Source organism: Armigeres subalbatus, chromosome 2 (genome assembly GCF_024139115.2).
Source record: "Armigeres subalbatus isolate Guangzhou_Male chromosome 2, GZ_Asu_2, whole genome shotgun sequence".
Lineage (NCBI taxonomy): Eukaryota > Metazoa > Arthropoda > Insecta > Diptera > Culicidae > Armigeres > Armigeres subalbatus.
This window is the reverse complement of record NC_085140.1, coordinates 131,229,744-131,254,986: the sequence shown is the minus strand read 5'-3', so window position 1 is coordinate 131,254,986 and position 25,243 is coordinate 131,229,744. Positions and strand designations below refer to the sequence as shown.

Below are 25,243 nucleotides of genomic sequence, written 5' to 3'. Positions count from 1 at the left end.
AAATAACAAAATAATAAAAAGATTCTGAGAATGAAAGTATTTTGCTGCCAGTTGTCGGTGAAAATGAGACTTTACAATTTATTTTTGAAAAAACTGCATGTTTAGGCTTGAATCAAATCAATCATGTGAAAAATCGACAAAATTGCTATTTGGACTTTTTATTCACAAACACCCTCGATGATTTCTGTGTAAATGAGTCTCTATCGCCGTTATGGAAAAATGAAGCATTTCACACAGCAATAGAATACTCTGTATTTGTGCATCGGAACCATGATCCTTATGGCTATGATTTCGAAAATATTCTCGATTATAAAATGCAAATTTTGACAACATTAAACAAAAATTGAACAGAGCTAATTGGCAACAAATTTTACAAAATCAAACTGACATTGAATGTGCTGTTACAGACTTTTATGCAATTTTATTAGACATTGTTCGGAATGAAGTACCACTCGTGAGGAAACGTCGCAATTATAACTCGAAAAACCCAATATGGTTCAACAAACAAATCAAAAATTTGAAAAACCGAAAGCAAAAGGCTCATAAACTTTACAAACAATACACAAGTCAAGAAAATTTAGAAAACTATTTGAATATTTGCGATCAACTTAGTTTAGCCATGTCTTCGGCGCTTACGGAGTATAATGCTAAAACCGAAAATGAAATCAAATCATGTCCAAAAAACTTTTTCAAGTATGCCAAAACCAAGCTAAAATCCAGCAATTTTCCATCGAAAATGACTTTAGATGAAAAATTAGGAGATAATGCTGATGAAATTTGTACTCTTTTTGCAACCTTTTTTCAAGAGACATATACCGAATTTTCCGAAAGTGATCGTGATTATGAATATTTTCACATTTTCCTGACTATTTAAGCAGTGTTGGTGTAAACCAAATTAATGCAACGGAGATTTTGGCAGCTCTACAGAATTTGGATGGCTCAAAAGGATCCGGACCCGATGGAATTCCACCTATGTTTTGGCAAGCGAATTTACGACACCTTTATTTTTATTATTCAAGTTATCTTTAGAAACCAGTAGCTTTCCAAAAGAATGGAAGAAGTCTTTTCTAATACCAATTTTTAAATCAGGGAAAAATCTGATATTAGAAATTATCGTGGAGTGGCCATTATTTCATGTATTCCTAAACTTTTGAATCAATCATCAATAAAAAGATGTTCAACCAAATAAAACATATAATAACAGATGCACAACACGGGTTCTTTAAAGGACGTTCGACTACTACCAATCTTTTAGAATTTGTAAATTACTCATTGAATGCTATGGACAAAGGTAGTCATGTTGAGGCGCTTTACACAGACTTTAGCAAAGCATTTGATAGACTCGATATTCCTATGATGATTTTCAAGCTTGAGAAATTGGGAATTGAGATGAGACTCCTTAAATGGATTAAATCGTACTTAACTGACCGCCAACAAATAGTACGATTTGAAGGGAAACAGTCGCTTCCAGTCAATGTAACATCTGGAGTTCCCCAAGGCTCGCATATAGGACCTCTTCTATTCATATTGTTTGTAAACGATATATCACTCATTCTTAAGCATCTTAAAATCCTTATTTATGCGGACGATATGAAACTATTTATGGAAAGCAAGAATACTGGTGACAATGACATCTTCTTGAACGAAATACGCATATTTGATAACTGGTGTAACAAAAGCTTACTACAACTTAATGTCGAGAAATGTAATTTGATCACTTTCAGTAGAAAACGGAGCACACCATCGATAACTGTAACTCTAGGAAATCAACCAGTAAAAAACTGTGAAAGGGTTAGAGATTTGGGTGTAATCTTAGATGCTAAGCTAACCTTTACTGACCACTACAACGCCATTATCCATAGAGCAACAAATATGCTCAGTTTTATTAAAAGATTTAGTTATAACTTTCAAGATCCTTATACAATTAAAACTTTGTACGTTGCGTATGTCAGATCAATTATAGAATATTGTAGTATTGTATGGTCTCCGTATATGAAATCACATGATGATCGAATAGAATCAATTCAAAAGCAATTCCTTTTATATGCCTTACGCAAATTAGGGTGGACAACATTCCCACTTCCGTCGTACGAGGCGCGATGTATGCTTATAGATATCCAATCATTGAAAAAGCGTCGTGAGTTTGCCATGATCTTATTTGTGAATGATATTGTTTCGCATCGCATTGATTCCACCAAACTATTGTCTTGTTTAAATTTTTACACTCCTACTCGGCAATTGAGAAATCGAAACTTGTTTGCCACCTGTCATCATCGAACAAATTATGCAAAATTTAGTCCAATGAATCAAATGATGTCTGTTTACAATCAGTATTGTGAAGCAATTGATTTAGCCATGCCTCGTATGAGCCTAAGAAAATATTTTAGGAACATTAGTTACAATAGAACATAGTCATAAGTTTTTTTTAATGTAGTCTACATTATGTTTGACGAAATAAATAAATAAATAAATTTAATCATTAATACCTCGCTTTTATTTATTAATCTTCAATCATTAATTAATTTGAAATAAAGGTTACTTGATTATTGATTACAGCTAAACTTCGATATAAGGTACATTTCGATTTCAAAGTTGTTAGCTATATCGAATTGTACGTTATATCGAAGCATGAAAAAAAATCATTTTGCAATATTAAAATGCTGTTTTATTATGTAGTTTATGTACGATCATTTACTTTTTGAAAAACAATTCAGCTAGCAGTGTGAAACAACTTTTCTTGTAAACATTTTACACAAATTCGTTTGAAATCAGGAAAAATGACCTGAAAATTTGAATTCTTCATTTGTTATCTGTTAATATTCTTTTTTTGATGGCATCACATCCCCTATAGGAACATTTCCGGCTCGCAGCATAGTTTTTATCAGGTATTTTTATTATTGTCAACAGCGATGTGTAAGTCAAGTTACTATTTTTGTTTTCATTGGAAGGGAAAAGAAGTAAGCATGCTCTTGCTTTGTAGCTGAGAATCTTACCTCTAGGCAAAGAAAGGCTTCATAAACAGTTAATATGAGACACAGAATCTCGTACTTGATTCGAATAAGAAGATATTTAAATCTTATGCCTATAAAAGACTACCGGTCTTGGGCATAGTCAAGTACTCTTAGTTCAAGTGTTCCTCGTAGTGATTCTTCTAACTTTCGATTAGTTTGTTTTTTTTGTCTGTTTGGTCTGTCAAGATACTCCCTTTCCTATCCGTTGAAGACCTCTCTTCCCTGCCAGCATACACCACTCCCACGGTTATGGAACACTTAACGACGTTCTCAACATTCAATTACTTCTATAACGCCAAAAAATCAACCAATTGTAGGTATTAATACATGAATATCATCGTTAGGATCTAAGCTTTCGATCCGTTATGCAATATTCAGTCTGAAATAGATGTGATTATAAGAAAATGACTGAAATTTCAAACGATGGAAATAACCATATTATGGAACACTTTCCGTCAAATATGGCGGCGAATGTAAACAATGTCGATTGATGCAAATATTAGTCATAAATTCGTTCATACCGCTAATACAATTGGTGCAACGGAACACTAGCCTACTATTATTGCTTTTAATCATGGATGTCGACACAAACAGTGCTTAAAAAGCGATTATACACGAGCGATACACGAAAAATTAAACTGTTCCATAACTGTGGGACATTATTGTCGTGGTCACAATTGTGGAACACTGATCAAATCAGATGTTTTCAAATAAATCAAATTTTAAGAATGTTAAGCATTTAAAGTAGTCAGAATCATTGTGGGTTACAAGGTAGATATCTAATTATGCTGATGGAAATTCGTTTGCCATTGGAAATAGTCCATTTGATTGTGAAATTATTACTTTTCGGCAAAAGTGTTCCATAATTGTGGGGAGAGTGTTTTACTAAAATTCCCTCCGGGAATTGTTATCCGATCTTCCCTAACATTGCTCGTACCTCGGTTAGCATCACGAGAAGGTATGAAAAGAAGTTTCTGTGCAAGAGGCTAAGGACCACTCAGACCTCATTTTGTTTCTTCGGGTACACAAAGGGCCACGAAAAAAATTAATCTTATATCTACAATACCGATACGTTACCAGTCAAAATTAGCTATATTGTAACAAAACTTTCGCCCAATATCGACTAGACATTCAGACACAGGATTTGCTTAAATTCGCACTGACTCATCGTTCGCCAACAGCTAGAAAAAATTCAGAGGATCCTGTGAACAAAAGAAAGCAGTTAAAACAATGATGTCTCTGGATGATAAATTTAGACTCTTGAAGATGATTTGATACCTTCATGAATGTTTATGACAATTGACATCATTAGTTTGGAAAAACTAGCCAAATAAAAATAATTTCTTAAAATGTACGTTATATCGAGGAAAAATGTACGATATATCGAGGGTACGTTATATAGAAGATTACCTGTTTATTATATGTATTATACCTGATCGATAATCGTTTATCATACCCCAACCGTTTTTGTTTTTCATTGTTCATAATCGTCAATCATTTTCAAAAATGAATTTAATCTTTAATCATTATCAAAATCGAAAATGAATAAATCATTTATCATAATCTTTAATCATAGAGTGGAATGATTTAATCATCACAAATTTTATCATTCCTTGGAAGCTTTATTCATTCACTCTGATATATATTTCTATGTCCATTCAACCTTTTCAATAAACATCTTTCAAAAATATAGAATATGTGTACCAAATCTGTTTGGTATTGGTCCTGGGGGTTGGGAGTTGAACTGAATTGCTCGTTTTCTAGATACAACCCCTTCACCCTTACCCTCCCTCTTTTTCCAATGACCATTCCACCCCTTTGTTATCTTCTCCTTAAGATAGAATAGAATGTGTGTACCAAATTTGGTTGAAATCGGTACAGGGGTTCAGAAGTTACATTGAATTGCCCGTTTTGTAAACAATACCCCTTCCTCTAGACCCATCCCCCCTTTCCCAAATTATTCTCCCGTATGATCAACTCTTCATAGTGAATGTGTATAAAATTTGGTTGAAATCGTTCCTGGGGGTTTGGAATTACACTGAATTGCTCATTTTCTGACTACCCCTCCTATACCCTCTCCTTTCTTCCAAAGACCATCCCACCCCTTTGTTATCTTTTTCTTAGGATAGACAATGTGTGTACCAAATTTGGTTCAAATCGGTCCATAGGGTTCATAATTTACTCTGAATTGCCCGTTTTTTTAACAATACCCCTCCCTCCATACCTCTCCCTCCATACCCCTACCTACATACCCCTGCCTCCTTTCTCAAATTACCCTCCCATATAATCGTCTCCTCATAGTGAATGTGTACAAAATTTGGTTGAAATCGGTTCTGGGAGTTGAAAGTTACACAGAATTGTTCGTTTTCTAAACAAAACCCCTCCCTCTAATCCAAATGACCATTCCTTTGTTAACTTCCCCTGATAATGGAGAATGTTTGTACCAAATTTGGTTGAAATCGGCCCAGTGGTTCAGAAGTAGTTACCGAACTTACATACATACATAGGTTGGTATAGATATATATATATAGATATATATATATATATATATATATATATATATATATATATATATATATACTAGTCGAACCGATCTCGCTCAGGTTTGGTTTTGTTCCAACTGTCAATCGTTCAATTGATTGCAGCGTCGCACTCTACATCAATTTCAGTACGAACTTGATAGCTTCCTTTACAACTCACCCCAATTCCGTATTTTGACAAATTTTCAACTATTCTCATTAAATTCACCAAGTCTTTGTATATACACAGCGGAGGCCAAGACAAATCGGTTGAGTAGTAAATCTTGCAAATCGGTCAACCCGTTCGTGAGTTATAATGCCTCAAAGCCAACGCAAATTCATTTATATATATAGAGATATAGATTATTCCAACATTTTCAATCACTACAGATTAATCAACTACTGTTTCTTTATAAGTGTTTATTTCTATAATTTCAAATTTATTATTTTCAGTTTCTATTGCTTTATGCAAAAAAGCACCACGTGGGTTTCGGGGTTTCTTCGGTTTGATTCCTTTTGCGTGCTCTACAGCTGTACGCAGAATTCTTCCTTAACAACCACGATTGAGCAAACTTGGTGGGATTACACTTTTCCTCCGGAGGACCGTTCATGGCAATGAACATTAAACTAGATGTAGTTTTAATTTTCAAGGAAGTGCGCTTATCCGTCACTATTAGGTTCATTCGGCTGAACCCCCTTTCACCTTCTGCATTCCTTACTGGAATAGGATTAACTATTTTTTTCAACGTCGTGACTTCACTAGAATGCCCTGTTTCCACGAAATTCAGGAAATTATGATTTTCTCTTGATTTTCCATCCCTAGGATGTCACAAAGTTCTGTAATTGAGGAAACGTCTTTCCGCTCCGCCGTCTCTTTGAAAATAATTTTTGCATTGTTGATCAGTGCTTAGAACAGGTGGCCATCTCCGCTACTTTATTTTGCCCTTAAGGTGCCCGTTGTTCTTACCACGACCGCATGGATAAGAAGATACAAAAGATTAGATTTATTCAGACGACTCCGGGTAAACAGCAAGATTTGTGTTTTGAAATATCGCTTACCTTCCGCTCACAAGCACCTAGCTTTGCTTCCCTTCAGTAACACAATCGTATTATGGATAGCTGCATCTGCGTCTAATACATTGCAAGATTTTTTCTGCAATTCAAGCGACAAGAATTTAATAATTCTCAGTATGTCTAGTAGAACAGCAATATTGTAAATGAATTCTCCTGAAAAAAGGGAATCGAATACTTCTCCGCTGTTTTCTTCATTGAAGTACTCTAGAAACGCTTCGTAGTTAGTCCAGACCACTTCGAGGGCCTCTATTGAACTAGCGGTCCATCGTGTACTAAGGACCTTCTTCGGTTTCAGGAATTTCAGTTTCAATCGTATATATATTCTTTTCAAACATTTTGACTTGCTGGTTGATTTGCTGAAATGCGTGTATGGAGCGTCGAATAAGGATTGTAAAGCTCGTATCTCTCCCACAGGCTCTACAGCGTCGCCTACAGCTAATTCTAATCGGTGGTTCAGACAGTGCCACTGGATAACTTTTGGAAACCTTTCAATTATTAACTTGCCTAAGCCTGATTTGGCACCAGTCATCACACTTGCACCATCACTTCCTAGAGCAAGCCAATTGCGTTGCAAAAAACGGGATGAAAATCCGTGTTTCTTAAAAACTAAAAGGAGAGCAGAAAATATTTCTCTTGATGTTTTTCCAACCTCTACAAGATCAAGGAAAATGTTCGTAATTTCATCTGCGATCATTGCTCTTATGAAGACCATCAAGACGGCGACATTTCCTCTTGTCGTGCTCTCATCAAGTAGCACTGAAAATATTTGGTCTCCCGATACGATCTCTCTAACAATGTTTTTCCGTGCCTCATCTGCTATATGGTTCACTATGTTGCTGCAACTAAATCAAGAGTGTAGCGTTTTTCCCGTATTGACGCCAACATTGCGGCAGAATTTTTTCGTCAATTTCTCGAAATGTTTTAGCGACAGATTGCTTTTGGCTATGTGGTATGCGGCGTAAAAAACGTTTTTGGTGGTTTCCATGTCCTTTGCGTGCAATGCAGACGCAACCGAAGGTAGTTTTTCGTTTAATTTTGCTTCCACAATTTTGGCATTTTCTAAGTGGGTAGTTGAATTCTTGTGTTTAAAAATTTTGTTACGCAACGTTCTAGATTGCGAAGCGGTGTTAGCGGTGTTACTTGGCTTAATGTTGTATGTCAGCCACGGTGTACTATGCTGACCATTAAGTCTTTGGAAAGATGCTTGGTTTGCTTCGATGCAAATAATGCAGCCTAAACCTCCGTTGGAATAGTCTAGCCAACTATATTTCGTTTGCATCTCCTTCCATTGACCAAAATTCCAAGTTCCGAGTATCAACTAAAAAAAAAAATGAAAAAGAAAATATATGCAAATGTTAACAAAGCAGTTTACCGGTAATCTAGACTTCTACATAATAGCTTAATAGTGATAAAGCATGATAAGAAAATTAGATGTATGAGGATTGTTATCATGTTATTATTTATCATATGATACATGGCGTAATCTGAATACGTATACACACCAAAAATCATAATTTTGATTCAGCAAAATAAACAGCGCTCAACAGTTTGGACTTTTACTAAAATTCTAAAAAAATTACTAAGAACTGTTTTCTGCACCGATTACCGAAACTCAGTAATCGTGTACGACTGAGTATGACGTAAACTGAGCTACCAGTAAACCCTTAAGATTTATAATTAAAACTGATCAAGATCTGTTAATTATCAGTCACCTCGTGCTGGCAAATACTTTGGATTTTTTTAATTGTAATTGAGTTTGTAGAAGTTAAACATAATGGATTGGGTATGTATATTGCATTGTGCTTTCTAATAATACGTTTCATGTAGTGCTGAGTATCGTGAGTTAAACTCAGAATCGTGAGATAAACATAGAACCCTGATTAATCCACTTAGAGGAAATAGTGCCTTTGGTATTCGCAATAATAAACTGGAAATTGGCATGTTTTGCCTTTCTCGTACAACAAAGTTGTACCGAAAGGCTATCATTTCACTTCAAAAACAATTTTTTGATAGGAGTCTCGGAGACCCATAGTGTTATGCACCATTCGACACAGCTCGACGAACTGAGCAAATGTCTGTCTGCCCGTGTGTATGTCTGTGTGTTTGCACAATTTGCCATAAAAACATTAGCCAATTTTTCACACAGTAACTCTTAACCGATTTTCTTGCAACAAGTTGCATCCGACAGAGACTAAATCGCTGTTGGTCACTATTGAATTTCATAACAATTGCGAATCGCAAAAAATAGATAATATTAAAATAGTGATGAGAAATAGTAACATAGAACAATAGTGCGTTATAAAACTGCCTTGCACCTATGAATATTTTTGAAGTTTATCCGTGGCTTGCTCCCAATAACAGTTTCATCGTACTAAGAAGATGCGTGAGTTGCACGTATTCAGGCGTAAGCAAGCTAATCGTATAGTTTCATAGTACTATGAAATTGTCCGAAAGTCAAAATTCGAACATAGGAAATTCGAAAAACTTTTAACAGCACCATCTATCGTCTGCTAGTGTAAACATTCAATCATAACATTAGACGGCGTAACTGTTTTGCCTTGTACATCATCAAGGAGTAAGCGTAAATGCTTCATTTATTACCCTTCTGTGCGAGAAAGGCCCAATAACCGCTAGATGGATTAATCTGGGTTTTCAACTTAGTATTCTATTAACATTTCCTCAGTTTTTAATTGAAAGCTTTTCTATGCCCGCCATATCAACAATACACGATAGTTAATTCAACTCTCTTATATATTTGTTTCAACCATGCTTTCCAGCTGTCACTGGTTGTTTTTACATTCGAAAATGCTGCAAAACTACTTTAACGGCAATATGGTGACAACAACAAAAGAGGAAAAAGTGACAGAAGCAGAATTGAACTAGTTACATGTAGAATGAGAGTCATCCACCTTACCTCTGCACCGTGCTTACTTCATGTAGACAGGATGATTTATACTGATCAGTTTATACAGTTTCTCCAAATTATGGAATGATTGTCCAAAGAACAATATCATTATTGTTTCAATCATACAATGCAAGATTGAAATATCAATAATATTCAATTGAACCAAGCAGTGAACAAGTGTTGAACCAACAACATTGAAGATTGAAACAACAATATCCACCTTGTTTGATGCAACAATCGGAATAGTTGTTTCAATCGTACAAAATTCTTCTGCGTGTCAAGAATGTTTCCAACCCGAAAACATCCGGATTGGCAATCTGACGCCTCACGGAGGAAAAAATACGGTGGAATCAACCGGATTCTGTTTCAAATCAACTATATTTTTGCATTTATTTATGAATAACAATATTAATTTTCGATACAACCACAAATAGGATTGAATCAACCATACGCGATAGTTGATTCATCTCTCTATTTGTTTTAACCTGGAAAGCATCAGCTGTCACTGTCAAACAATACATCAGAAAATAACAATATTCATGATTGTTTTTACATTCGAAAACACTGTGAAACTACTTTATCGACAATATAATGACAACAACAAAAGAGGAAAAAGTGACAGAAGCAGAATCGAACTAGTTACACGGGGAGTGAGAGTCTTCCACTTTACCTCTGCACCGTGCTTACTTAATGTAGACATGATGATCAATTGTATACAGATTTTCCAAATCATGAAATGGTTATCAAAAGAACGATATTATTATTGTTTCAATCATGCGATGCAAGATTGAAATAACAATAATATTCAATTGAATAAAGCATGTGAACATGCTGAAGCAACAACATTGAATATTATTGTTGATTGAAACAACAATATTCGCGTTGTTTGATGCAACAATCGGAATAGTTATTTCAATCCTGCAAGATTCTTCTGCGTGCTTTGCTCGCAAGGCTATTGGAGACCCAAATAATAAACAGTATTTTGCCCAAAACTTCCGATCAAACAATTTTAATCCCGTGGTGAATTTTAATGTGGAGTCTAGTACGAGACACTGAAGACCACCTTACATTTGAGGTCGACATATGTATATGTAAAAGTAATACGAGGTAATGGAATTAAATGGAATTGTACTAAACTCGTCTTATGGCAATCAAAAAACTGGTTTTGAAAAAATTGAATTTTGGCAAAACTCAACACCCTGGGGCATTTCCAGTGCAAAAACTGTAGTCAGTACTCCATAATTTATTTTTAAAGTGCGTGCACATATTAGACCTGAGCGCCGCCGCGCCACGCCGCCGCCGCCGACGATTTTCTCACGCCGCCACCGCCGTTGAAAATGAATCGGCGCGCCGCCGTATGAAAATTTACCGCGCCGCCGAATATTTTTCACCACGTCGATGGCTATTTATTTGGGGTTCATACTTTTTTTTTTCCAAAAGTCCATTCTATTGTTGTGGTCAGTTTTATCTCTCTTGTGTTGGAAATTCATATTTATTTGACAAATACCTATTTATAATTTTGGAGCATTTATTCTCATTTCCGATAAAGTCTATAAATCAAGATCATGTTGGCAGTAGCTCACAACAGCGTCTGTTTCCCATGTTAGGGGCGGCTGATCATCGTCCGAATGTCAGCGAGGGACTCTAAGCAAAATTGTGCACCATGGTCCACCGGAAATTCAAGCGGAATGGTCCTCCGGTAATATGGGGGTTGGGGTCCGGCCCAGCAAGCCAGCCTGAAAAAATAAGCTAAGAATAATCAGCAAGATAAATTAAAATCAATCAAACTTACCATTATTAATTCCATATTCCATTCGGTTAGAATATTAATTATAAAACACTTTTCTATATACTGCTGATACGGGTTGTTTTTATTTAAATAAAGGTACAAGGAATGGAATGTGTCAACATATTTTGATAGACGGATTGTATATACAATTATTCGCCAACTGTTCTCAGAATTTTAACAATATGTATTGGTGATTGGTGTGCAAATTATGTAGTTTATAATTCAATACTGAAAAACAGTTATGGTCTTAATGTAAATGAACAGCAACGTAAATGTTAATGGTGTGTTTTTTCTATGCGGGAGTTCATACATCTAAATTTTACTCGGAACGACGTTCCATACCATACCATTAAGTTATTAACTGTCGATAAATGCATAACTGTCCCATATCGATAATCAAGCAAATATGGGACTTATGCATTTATAAGCAGTAAATCTCATAATCTAAAGATCTTATAAAAATAACATTTATTAACAATAAAAATACTTACGGAAGGCGACACGTCTGTTGTTCCATCGTTGGTGTTGAAATCCTTATTGGGATTAACGTTATCTGCGTTGTGATCATCGTTGACATCATTGGAATTAACGATATCTGCGTAGTGATCATCGTTGCCTTCCTCAGTGGAATTACCTAGATGTACCGTGGAGGTACCATATTCTGCGCATTTAAGAAAATTTTGAAACAAAATCGTTGTTATCGAGAAACTATAATGATTTATTAATACCTTTATGTAGTAGTTGTGCAACTATAATCCACGGAAGACAATGAATCTTTAAAATTTTGATTAAATTGCCAAAGAACATATATTATTAATTGATTTGTGAATTGCCATATGGTTCCTAATTCTGCGCACGTATTTTGAAATGTTCCATATTCTGCGCACAATGTTCCTAATTCTGCGCATAATAATAACCAGTCAGTTTGAGTAATTTTTTGTCTCATGAAATGGTTTTGAACATTTATACAAATATTTCATTACTTTTGCACGTTTTTAGTACCATGTAATATTTCCTAAAGTCTATCTGACTACAACGTTTTACCGTTCTCGTACGCAAGTAGACGAAAAAACGTCCGCTCCAAAACGAACTTATAACGAAATATAAGACCTAGCGAATTGGACCCAAACCCAATCGACTCAGCTGTGATGAATTGAGATAATGCCTGTGTGCATGTATGTGTGTACGATGTATGTGCACAAAGATCTTATCTATTTTTCAAGTCCATTATCCGATTGCTCGCCATCACCACAAGTTGCTTTCGACGATTTTCCGTTAGACAACTTTCCAGATCGGTTATTGTGTTCATGTCGATGGTCAAGTCACTGTTTTGCCTTGTTTATTAAAGTTCGCCATTGACGAAAAGGCAATTTTTTATTCCTGTCAAATCCGATATTTATATGGAATTGAAATAAATGTAATCCAACGCGAATAATAAGACCAGTCATACATAAATGCGGATGTTGCCCAAAGTGCTATTTTCTCAAATGTCAGAATGCCAACCTAGGAAATCTTCGATGTTGATTTTTCAGGGAAAATTATTCGTGCTAGTAACGTGGTATACACATTTAGATTAGAAAACTCGAAGTTTAAAAAACGCTCAGTGGAGCTGTGGTGCGCAAGGCCAAGTAGCAGATATCCCTTGTCTCTTTCCGGATAATCTATCTTCGCATTTTTTGCTATTCTTGTTTTATTCCAGCATTTTGAAATATGTTTCCTTGCCAAAACAGTTGCTACGTTCAATTTGGGTTGACAAGCCAGGCTTATTGTACCTATCCATTCCACGCGCACAATTAGGAACAGAAAGTAAATTTTGTGCCATATTCTGCGCAACATAAAATGCTTTCCATAAGATAGATATTACACTCTGGAAGCCGATTTTCATCATATTGAAGCAACAAATAATCTGATTTGGAACTCCGCTTTGAAAAAATGAGTCCTAATCTTTATTTTTTGCTCAAATTCGAGAAAAAAATGTTTACGTGAGTTTTAGCGCTGCTGCTAATGGCGGCCATTTTTCGACATTTTTCGATTTTACCGATTTTGTTTTTCTTCATATTTCCGTTATCAACGCTAAATTATTGCTTTATTATCTGCACATGACAACAATAAATTGCCAACTTTTTGATGACATGTAAGTAAATATAATGATAACATTGAAGAAAATTTAAAAAAATGTTTTAGTGTCAAAGTGCGCAGAATTAGGAGCCGCGCAGAATAAGGTACACGCACGGTAATAATATTTTGTCAGGGTTATGCCAAAAGGTATTCTATGTACCCTTTATCATTTTTAGAGTAGTTTTTTGTAATTATTATTATTATTGTAATTTTTTTAAGGGTATTGAATCATATCTCGATTTAAAATAAATAAGTTGCGCTGTGTTGTGCCAACTTAATTAACTTTAATTATTTCGTTAAAAATATTTAAAAAAATATTCCATTTAGTTCCACTATGGTTAAATTTGATGTATCAAATATGTAAAAAATGTAACAAATACGTATTTCGTTTCCAACTTGAAAACTTGTCGATAACAAAACACTGAAGAAGTTTTCAAGTTGGAAACGAAATACGTATCTCTTGATACATCAAATTTAACAATAGTGGAAGTACCTAAATGGAATATTTTTTAAAAATATTTTAACTTTGTAACTTTCCGCTAAGACGCTCAAGGATAATAATTTATTTAATTATTTCATCGCTTATTTTATTTTTGCGCTTGTTTGAATGTGATATGTTTAGGTCCTGCCGAGGTTCGAATAAGAGTCCCATGTTGGTTTTTCACGATTTTGATTGTCTTTATCAAATCAGTATGAAATTGCGTCATGTTAAGAAAAAATGATAAATACGCATCGTTTTAGAAATTTAAAAATCAAAGATATCTGTGTTGTCCAGCTTGATATTTATTCGCAAAACAGTCTCAATTCAGATTTTGATACTCTTTTACACAAAAAATAAACATAATTATGGTCCATTAGTGCATAGGTACTGCATAATTATGGTCCAAAGCTCTGCATCCAGATAAAGAATATTATGTCATATTATCAAAAACATTGCATTATTTTCTTCCAAACTTGATACATATTTCCATGATAGCCAGTGGAGATATCAGCTTCCACACTGATATTCTTCCTCCCTTCATACGGGAGCTTGGCAGAAGGTCGGCGAGATATGTGCCATCACAAATATTGCCCTCCGCTCGCTTTCAAATCGACTTCTAAAAAAAAACAATCTTCATGCCTGCCGTATCCTAACGGAACTATCAATTCTATACTTTCGCCTCTAATGCTATCATGAACATGTACGTCCAAGTTTGGAAGATGATATTAGCATTTCCATATCATTGTAAATCGTTTAACTTCACGTAGAAGTAACACACACGAAATCATTAATTTATTGCATTATTTATCAAACAGTAGCTGGTTTCCTACCCGCCGCTGCCAGACACTATCGTATATGCACGAATAGCCAGTATGAGTTAACCGCCAGAAATTTGTATGGCGAAAGACACCTAATGTAGGTTTTCTCAAAATTGGGAACTTTCTACGAAAAACTAATGCTAATCTTAAGTCAAGGATAGAACTATGGCAGCTTTTTAAATAATTTACATAATATTGAAGAACACACATATCTGAAGATGTGTTATGTGAAAGATAGCAAAATTTGAGAATTTTTAAACTTTTTTTAATACACCAGCTAAACATTGCTCATACAATGCCTTTTTTCCTAAAATATGGTTCATATTACAGAAGGAAACGATATATTAGGAATTATGGCTTGTGTGAATTAAAAATCATTAAGCAAAATCTAAGCAAAGTTCCAGGGTCGAAATATAGGGTCATACCATTCCGACTAAATAATGGGTACTGGGGTGTCTGATACCGTTATCTGCATATTTTTAACAATGGATGCATGCTTCTATTGATCAATTGAGTTATTTTGTTCAGAGAACTTGGATATTACAGTACCAACTACTCCACCTACCAATTGAATCATTTGTTTGAGAAACTGCATAAGTCCATTTTACACTATTTCGAGAAAACAACAAAAAACCGTTTTTGAACAAATTTGCACCGAATCTTTCGATTTCTTCGATACAGATCAATAGTTTTTGGCAAAACTCAACACCCTGGGACACTTTCAGTGCAAAAAATGTAAGCAGTACTTTACAATTGCTCTTCAAAGTACGTGGACATATGTAGTTTCTCAAACAAACGAAAAAATTTTCATACATTCCTGAACAAAAATTTTTTTTTTCGTGTTTTTTGCCAGAATACGTATTTTTGGACGAGGATTCAGAATATATAAAAATCTCATTTTGGCCAAAAATGTTACATTTGCAGTTTCTCAAACAAACGGTTTAATTATGTTTTTGATAAAAGTGCCTAATTCTGTGAAATCAAACGCTATGCTGATTCCAGGTAGTTAACTCATAATCTGCTGCTGTTAGTGGGTAATTCATTACCACATTATTCTTCTTATAAAGGTATAGTCTCTACATTAAGGTGATTTACAACAAAGCCATAAATCGGCCATCTTGGAAATCACGTTCTACAGAAATTTACAAATAATAATCATTATTTGATTTTTTAGGTCACTAAAAGCTCGGAGGCAAAATATGTCCTAAATCAAATTGCCAGAATTTGGAACGGTGTCTTGATCCAAAGAGGATTAGTTTCAAAAAAAAATCAGTTTCTCTAAAAGTATAGGTTTACGTTTTTCACGTAAGTGAATTTAAAATGTTCTATCATTCTAGATGTCTGTAAAGTTTGCACAAAAATACAGAAAATTCAGCGGTACTGATTTATTGCCCCATGTTATAATTATTTCCAGGGGTGTATGCGGTGAATGAAACGAATAGATCTAGTCTGCTGTTCGTCAAACTTGTTTGAAGAGAGTTGAATGAAGCATGTGATAATTATGGAGACAAAACAAATCGTGCTTGAGAATAGAACAAAAAGCAAAGACTTGCTTATTAAACATTATTAGAATTCAGTTGTGATTTTGGAACTTATATAAATTTGGTTTTGCGTAGAGCTATGGAAAATTATGGACGAGAACAGCTTCCCTGGGAAGCTCATAAGATTGATCAAAGCAACGATGGATGGTGTGCAGAACTGTGTGAAGAATCGCGCAGGGGACTAAGACAAGGGGATGGGAGTTTCGTGCCTGTTGTTCAACATTGCGCTAGAAGGTGTCATGCAGAGTGCCGGGTGTAACAGCCGGGGTGCGATTTTCAACAGATCCAGTCAATTTGTTTGCTTCGCGGATGACATGGACATTGTCGGCCGAACATTTGCAAAGGTGGCAGGTGCGTGAGACGTAAAGCAACAAAAGTTGGACTGGTGGTGAATGCGTCGAAGACAAAGTACATGCTAGCGGGCGGAACGGAGCACGACAGAGCCCGCCTGGGAAGCAGTGTTACAATAGACGGGGATACCTTCGAGGTGGTCGATGAATTTGTCTACCTTGGATCCTTGCTAACGGCTGACAACAATGTAAGTCGTGAGATACGAAGGCGCATTATCTGTGGAAGTTGACCCTACTACGGGCTCCAGAAGAAACTGCGGTCAAAAAAGATTCACACCCGCACCAAAAATGTGTCATCTACAAAACGCTGATAAGACCGGTAGTCCTCTACGGACATGAAACATGGACCACGCTCGAGGAGGACCTGCAACCACTCGCAGTATTCGAGAGACGGGTGCTTAGGACTATCTTAAGCGGTGTGTAAGAAGACGGTGTGTGGCGGCGAAGGATGAACCACGAGATCGCTCACCTCTACGGCGACCCCAGTATCCAGAAGGTGGCTAAAGCCGGAAGGGTACGATGGGCAGGTCATGTTGCAAGAATACCGGACAGCAATCCTGTGAAGATGGTGTTCGCTTCTGATCCGGCAGGCACAAGAAGGCGTGGAGCGCAGCTAGCGAGGTGGGCGGACCAGGCGCAGAATGGCTTGGCGAGCGTGGGGCGCAACCGAGGATGGAGAGATGTGGCCTCGAACCGTGTATTGTGGCGTCAAATTTTTGATTCAGTGTTATCTGTGTAGATGTTAACTAATAAATGTAAATGTAATAAATTTGGTTTTGTCGCCAAATTGCTTGATATTTATCAGTCAGACTATAGTAAAGTGACTAAAGCGCAACAGAGAGATAATATGTGATGCATCTTGCACTATTATCCGTGCAACTCAAGCTATGTTTCGATACCCTAGTGCATTTTGAATCCATTTTACAGTAAAATATATTTTTTTAAAACTACCCATTCTCATGAAAGCATATATACTTACTAAAAAACGATAAAATGTTTGTTTGCTTTTGTTGAGCACTTGATCCATTTTTCGCGGTACCCGTTAAAGCATCGTTTCGATTACATTCCACGGATGTACTCCTAATGCTGTCAATGTCTTTCTCACTCTCCTCAAATATAAGGTCATCGCTTTCACTGCTATCGACAGTGTCGTCGCTATCGTCGCTATTGTCATTGCTGACCTCGTCACTTTCGTCGCTACTATTACTATCACTGTCGATACTTCTTCCGTCATCTGAACCACTGCTATCGCCACTGGGATCATCAGTGTCATCGTCACCTTCCACGTTTATTTTAGTACGCTTCATTTGCTTGGGGTCTTTCAAAAATATCAGAACAGTTTAACATTCATCATAATCATCTTACATCATTTAAACTTACCCATCTGGTCATCCGCATCGCTATTATCCGATTGGAACACTAGGTGTTCAATTTCATTTGATGTAAGTCTTTGGATTCTTGCTGGCACTGTTAATGGATAAATATTGCATTCAAGGATGATTGTATTATTTTAATACTAACCCGTCGACTTGTTTTTAGAAATTAAACGTTTTTGGGATAAAGCTTTAGAACCCGTTGAGTGGCCGCTAGCGGCTGCAACAGTGTCATCTATAACATCTATTACTGTACCAACTCCAACATTCAAACCATTAGCTTCTGCTGCACCGAAATTACTTAAAATAGCATCATTGACGACATTAATATCTCCTCCGAAATCATTAACTTCGCCAACGATTGACACAGCAATCCCACTTAGACCAGCGTTTCCAGAGACTTGGCCTTCTTCATCCTCGTTACTATCATCCGATTCAAACACTAAATTCTCAATTTCAACCGATGTAAATCTTTGGTTTTTTGCTGATACTGCCAAGAAATAAAAACTTATGAAAGGGCTATAATATTGTATTAAGTATTTCAATACTTACCCTTCGATTTGTTCGCGGCTATTGATCGCTTTCGGGATGAAGCTCTAGAACCCGTTGAGTTGACGCTAGGAACAAAAACAGTGCCATCTACACTATCTATTGAAGGACAACTTCCGACATCCATAATGGTAGCATTTGCCAGCTGTTCGGTACCACTGAAGTCAGCATTATCAATAATTTCAACCTCTTCTGCTATAGCTCCACATCTGCTAGCTTTTGACACGCCCATTCCACTTGGGCCAGTACCTGCAAAAGCTTCTCCAATGTTTTTTTCGTCTAATCTACTAGCATTATCAGAGTAGACAGATACGCCGACTCCACTTGTACCAGCGTTTCCGCAGGCTTCTTGTAGCGTTTTTGGGTCTCCTTCACTTGCGGTATCAGAAACGGTAGACACGTGAATCCGATTTGGGACGGCGGCTTCAAAGGTTTGGTAAATTGTTTTTCTGTCTCCTGCACTCGAAGTATCAGCACCGATAGACTCGGCGACCATACCTGGACCAGCACTTCTGAGGGATCCGTTGAACGTTTTCTCGCCTTTTACTCTTGCAACATCAGCAACGATAGACCTGCCAATCCCACTAAGGCCAGCGCCTCCAGAGTCTCGGTGAATCGTTTTTTCGTCTCCTGCACTCGCTGTATCAGCAATGATACACACGTCGACCACACTTGAACCAGCGAGTTCGAAGGCTTCTTCGATTGTTTTTTCGTCTCCTCTACCAGCATTTCCAGCAATGATATTCACGTCAATCCCACTTGAGCCATCGCGTTCAAAGCCTTCGCCCAGCATGTTTTCGTCCATTCTACATGCAGTGTCAGTATCTTCGTCGGACTTTCTTTTAATTCCCACACTCAACCTTACAGTGTCAGTATCGTCTAGTCTAGAGCTAACGCCAACCTCAAACGCGACAGCGTCCTCACCACTTGCAGAGTCGATACTAACACCACTGCCACCAGCATCATTACGGTTGACAGAAACTACCCTTTCACCGTCATTCTCTGTGCCAATCACGTCGTTTTTTGCTGTGAAGGGAAAATATATTAGAGATTTCATTAGTGACTTTTAGTGACCAGACTCAAAATAGTGAGCAAGAATTAACCAAGTCGTTAACGGAGCCTGTGGAGGTTCCACAAGCTGCTTCAGCGGCATGCGAGTGGCAGTGGGTGGTGCCCACACACCCCAAGAGGTGCACACATGTGGTGCAAGCGAATGGGAGCTGGGGAATTACCTGTAATACCCCCACAAAGTGATGGACCGAACGTATGGGTAAGCACACAAGTAAGCCTCGTATGGTACGCATGGTCGGTAGTGTTAGAATGAATGAAATCTGATAAGGCCTGGCAGGAGTGTCGGGGGCAGATACCTCTGCGGCACTTCAGATTTAGGGGACACAAAAGTCTCGCGATGCCTGGCAGGACTGTCTGGGGGTTGATGCTTCTGCGGCACCTCAGAAATTGGAGATGTGTAAGGTAAGTGGTGCCACTATGTTGCAGGTAGACCTATGCGCCGCCACGCCACGCCGGCGCCGACGATATTCTCACGCCGCCATCCCGTTGAAAATAAATCGGCGCGCCGCCGAATGATAATTTACCTCGCCGCCTAATATTTTTATATCACGCCAATGGCTATATTTTTGAGGTTCTTTGCCAAAAAAATACAGTCAAACCTCCATGAGTCGATGTTCTATGACTCGATATCGACTCATGGAAACAATTTTTTTCATATTAAAAAATATTTCCAGGGCTACTGTGATGGTCCCTTCAAAGAGCTTTACAAGGAGCTTCTGTTCCACATCTCGATATTTCCTTGAGTCGATGGTCCCTTCAATATCGACTCATGGAGGTTTGACTGTAGGATATTCATATCCTTAAGACAATTACCTACTCACAATTTTGGAGCATTTATTTTCATTTCCGATAAAATCTATAAATCGAGATGATTGAATGACGACCTACAAATAACCGCAACAAGCATAGAATTGATTTCTTCCTTGAAAAGTGCGAAAAACTTCTTGAGAAAACGTTGCTCTTTGGCCACAAGATCCCTTGCTATACAACGTATGCTTGGCCAGTCATAGAAATATTTATTTTAAAAAAATCACCTGATATCAATTTTTTTTCAAAATTGTGGTTAATGTTCTTTTGGTGTTGAAGGAGTTGCTGCTAGATTGCTTCTGAAAATTCCAACTATAATTCTCTTGGTGTTTCATTTGAAATTTGCATGGAAATTTGAAAAAATGTGCAAATACTTTTAAAATATCTCTTGGAAATTCACTGGGAAATCCAAATGCAAATACTTTTAAAATTTCTCTTGGAAATTCACTGGGAAATCCATCCGAAATCATATGGGAGATTTCTTCATCCAAAAATTCCTACAGGGGTCAAACCAGCATTTTTCAGGGATTACTTCATGAAATTTTTCAGAAACTAATTCAAATATTCTCACGAAAATTCCGAACAGTTATTCTGGAGAATAACTTGAGGAATTTATAGGAAAATTTCAAAACTAAATACATGATAATTTTTTGGTTGAAATTTCCGTGGTAACTAATTTAAAAACTTTTTGTTAATGGCATTATTCATCATTTTTTAGTGTTCATTAAGAATTTCCATATTTAATCATTTTTCATCATTATATCATGATACTAAAATAATTCCCATAGTGAAGTTGTGTTTCAAATAGAAAATGTCAGTACATTCAAAGTTAATTGCCTATATGCCGGGTAGAAGCCGGACAATACTAAATACTCATCCTACTTGGTTGGCATGTGTACAAAAATAACATAGGGAGCGGGACCATTTGGGCAGCACCCCCTATTCCCGTCCGCAACGTTACCCAGCAAACCAGCAATCGTATAAGAATGTACAAATTAAATTTTATATATGCACAGATCAGATCGTAATCATATATAGATCCAGCAGAAGTTGTGAAAAATTGTAGAAAGGTTACATATAATGCAAATATACAATCTATGTCATAAGTTGTAAATATGTAAATTTAAACTCACAACGGAATCATATATCGCAAATATTTGAAAAATTGCATATATGTGCATCTGAAGTTACAATGTCGTTAGGATTTAATTGTAAAGTCCTCTGTTATAATGATTTCAAATATACATACAACAACTCTGTTGAACCTTGAATGTTCAATAAAATATTCTTTTTCAAGAATATTAAAAAGAACACATTTGTTATTGTCATTAAATACAATTTGAAGACAAATATCAAAAGCGGTAGTTGTTTTATACAAATACATTCCTCAACATTAAACAATCGGTAATTTCAATCACCCAGTCAATGTCTGTGAAATAGAAGTACATGAAAATGATCATTCAGTTTTTTTGTACTATTGGCCAGAATTCTAAGGCTCTGTGGTCGTACTCGATCCTTTTATCGAACAAGTGGCCGCGCGAAGAACAACATGGTATCGTCGCTTTCACGGCGTTGGTCAACCGGGCGGATTCCGAGCCCGAGGACGGAAAGGGGTCCTCGTCAAGGCTGGGGCAGGCGTAGGCACCGCGTCGGCAAGTCCCTCTGTGTGCTGGCGAATAGGCCCTATCGCAGAAAGGTCAATTTGGGGTGCACGCGGCATCATCATTCTTGATACCAGTCGTGCAGAGGGAAGCAGGCGCGAAGTCGACCCTTCCCACCTTCCGAGGACATAGGGCGTGGTAAGGCCACCTGGAAAGCCGGCAACACGCTGGCACGATTCCACGGTGTTCTTCTAAAAAAGCGAGTTACGATGTTCGGTGCTGCAAGGACACGCAACTAACCTCGAGGGTGCGTTGTGCACTGGCCCCCCTTTGAAGCATTACTTTCTGGTTGTACCGAAGGGACTATGGGCTTGGCGGCAATGGAAACGGTTTAGCGGGTCGGGGATGCAGTCCTGCCTCCCTCGTTGGAGGTGGCCCCTAACCCCGCACTTCCTGGACAACCCAGGATGTCTGTTGAGCAGATTCCCCCTCCATTGCTTAGGAAGAAAAAAAAACAGGCATCACCTCAATTCGTCGAACTGAGTCGATCGGTATATAACACTATGGGTATCCGGGTATTCTATAAAAAGTTTGTTTTTGGAGTGATCATATAGCCTTTACGTATACTTAGTATACGAGAAAGGCAAAAAGTAGAAGGTTGTATCAAAGATACGACCGCAAATTGAACGTAGAATTACGTATAGTGCGATAGTGGATGCAAAATTTGATCATCAACATTTTATGCATGTTCACGATGGCAAATAGGGAACGTCCACAAATTATGTAACGCTTGGAGGGGGAGGGGGGTTGAGTGAAGTGTGACGATCCATACAAATGTTCACGATGGCAAATAGGGAACGTCCACAAATTATGTAACGCTTGGAGGGGGAGGGGGGTTGAGTGAAGTGTGACGATCCATACAAAAGCTTCATACTAAAAGTGTGACATAGGGGAGAGGGGGGTTGAAAAAGTCCAATTTGTGCGTTACGTAATTAATGGATCTTCCGATAGCCGAAACGTAGGCAATTTACTGTTAAAGTGCAATTTCAACATTAGCTGGCGAAATTTAATTTTCAATAGTTGAATGCATTGAATCAATTGTTTGCAATAGTTGTATAGAATCTTAGAGAGTTTATTGATCAACTCATACCAAAATCTCCGTTGAAAAAAAATCCATTGAAAAACGGCTGAGATATTGGCGCGTACTTCCTGACCTCTTTTTGTGACGGACCAAATTTGAAACTTTAAAATGACCCCCCTGCTTGGAAAATGGATGTTTCAGATTCAAAATGCCAGTCCCGATCAATTTGAATCATTGAAGATTATGTTCTGACCAAAATTTATTCTTTCCAGTTCTTTGTTAAGGTCACTCCTGACAGAGTCCAGGTTTCGAGGTGCTCGCGTTTTCGGGGGCACACCACTCGATACGGAAGCAACGCACAACTGTCATTTTTATTTTTTCACGCATGCTGCGACGCAGCAAAGCTGAATCAACAAAAATGACAGTTGTCCGCCGCCTCCGTATCGAGTGGTGTGCCCCCGAAAACGCAAGCACTTTGAAACTTGGATTCTGTCAGGAGTGACCTTAATGTATGTAGACGAGGAACCGGGAAAAATAAATTTTGGCTGATACACCATATTCAATTGTTGGTCTAGAGTTAACCTTAAAACATCCGTTCAGCGAATAAACATTTCTCGAGCAACATATGATTACGGCCGAAAAGCCAACAATGCTGAACCGAGAAAAATGAGTTTTCCAAGTCTCGTTTGATTCGTTAATTTAAGTAGAATATCATTTTATAGTCAAAAATATGTCAATGTTATACGTAAATGGTTATATTAAAACAGCAAATCTAAATTAATTGAAACCCCATTCGAAATCTACGAATTTTCAGCTAAAACAAAAATTGCGCCGTTTACTCGCATTACAGACAGGACGTCTGGCTTTCAAGCCGTTTGCTCAATGGTACTAAAATCATCAAAATTTGTATTGCGACGATTTCAAATCGTCGCGGCCGATAAGGTGGGAAATTGATAATATAACAATAACAAAAACCTTTATTTTTTTTAATTGCTTGTTTCCTATACAGTTAATTTTTATTACAGGGATCCCAGCAAAATGTTAAACTTTTACCGAGATTCGCACAGCCCCAGCTAACATGATTTTTGCCGAGATTTCTGTCAAAGTTGCTGAAAACCAGCAAATAATTTGCAGAAAATCAGCTAACAAACATACATTTTTTTCCGGGATATCAGTTTTTATTTTGCTGGGCAGACGGCTGTGCGGATTTTGTCGAGCTGCAGAAGTAAAAACTGAGTGCACTCATCTGCATCTCTATTTTTTTCCTCAATCTATTTTCAGTTATTGAGACTTACTTTACCTTGACCTACCTTGACCAGTGAATTAAAAGATATTTTAGTTACAAGATAAAGATTGTCGCTTCGATTCCCTTTGTTCTGCTGTCCGAAACATGTGTGGTACCTAACTGTCAAATCGTATGTATTTTACCTTCATTGACATTTAGATCCCCTTTCCTCGCCATCAAAAGATGTTCCGGACAGCGACAATAATTGCCTTGTAACTAAAATATCTTTTAGTGAATTATTATTGATTTGATTATTTCGACTAATGCTACGAATCCTGATCTTATAATGGCATCATACTTTATTGTTTCTGTCAGTCTTTCCTTCATTCTTATGGTGGTTTACGACCAAATATTGTTCATTAATCTATCACTTCTCCTGTAAAGCGATATCATGTGATAAAATCAAGATGTTAACAACGAATGACCAGAGACTGTTGAGATGTGTCGTCGACAATTCTCCAGACAAACTCGAGTCGCTTTCAAGAAAATATCGATAAAGTATCTTTTTCAGGGATCCACAAGCTGAATGCTAAATGCTAATTAGCTTCTCTTCTAGGACTCTCGGAGATATCCTTGGTCTCAGAAACGTTCCAAAGCGTAGGTCGCATGTTGCTTTCTATCATCACTACCGAGAAAACCTCTAGACTCGTCATTAAAGAAATCTGGTTTCAATATCATTTTCAGGGATTGCAGAAATCGCTTTCAATAGATAACGAACAACGATAAAAGAGAGGCAAAAACCTCTTCGAATAATAAAAAGCCATGAAAACAAAACTATCGCACTTGTAATAATACAAGTTGGAAAAAAACTGATTCGGATAGGCTAGTTAGGCTAGGATATTTTTTATAATCCCCTCTTGACCTTTCGGA

The 25,243-nt window shown here is 37.2% G+C and overlaps 1 protein-coding gene across 1 annotated transcript in view; it reads right to left on the bottom strand.

Moving 5' to 3' along the window:
• Positions 1 to 7,668: 7,668 nt before the first annotated feature.
• Positions 7,669 to 25,243, bottom strand: part of LOC134215120 (dentin sialophosphoprotein-like) — a 39,508-nt gene continuing 21,933 nt past the window's right edge. Inside the window, exons 3-7 of the mRNA XM_062694370.1 lie at positions 18,532 to 19,554; positions 18,128 to 18,469; positions 17,987 to 18,073; positions 17,586 to 17,924; positions 7,669 to 7,922 (exon numbers count right to left, since the gene is read on the bottom strand). Coding sequence (XP_062550354.1) covers positions 7,867 to 7,922; positions 17,586 to 17,924; positions 17,987 to 18,073; positions 18,128 to 18,469; positions 18,532 to 19,554 — 1,847 coding nt within the window. The 3' untranslated portion in view covers positions 7,669 to 7,866. The remainder of the gene's footprint in view (positions 7,923 to 17,585; positions 17,925 to 17,986; positions 18,074 to 18,127; positions 18,470 to 18,531; positions 19,555 to 25,243) is intronic.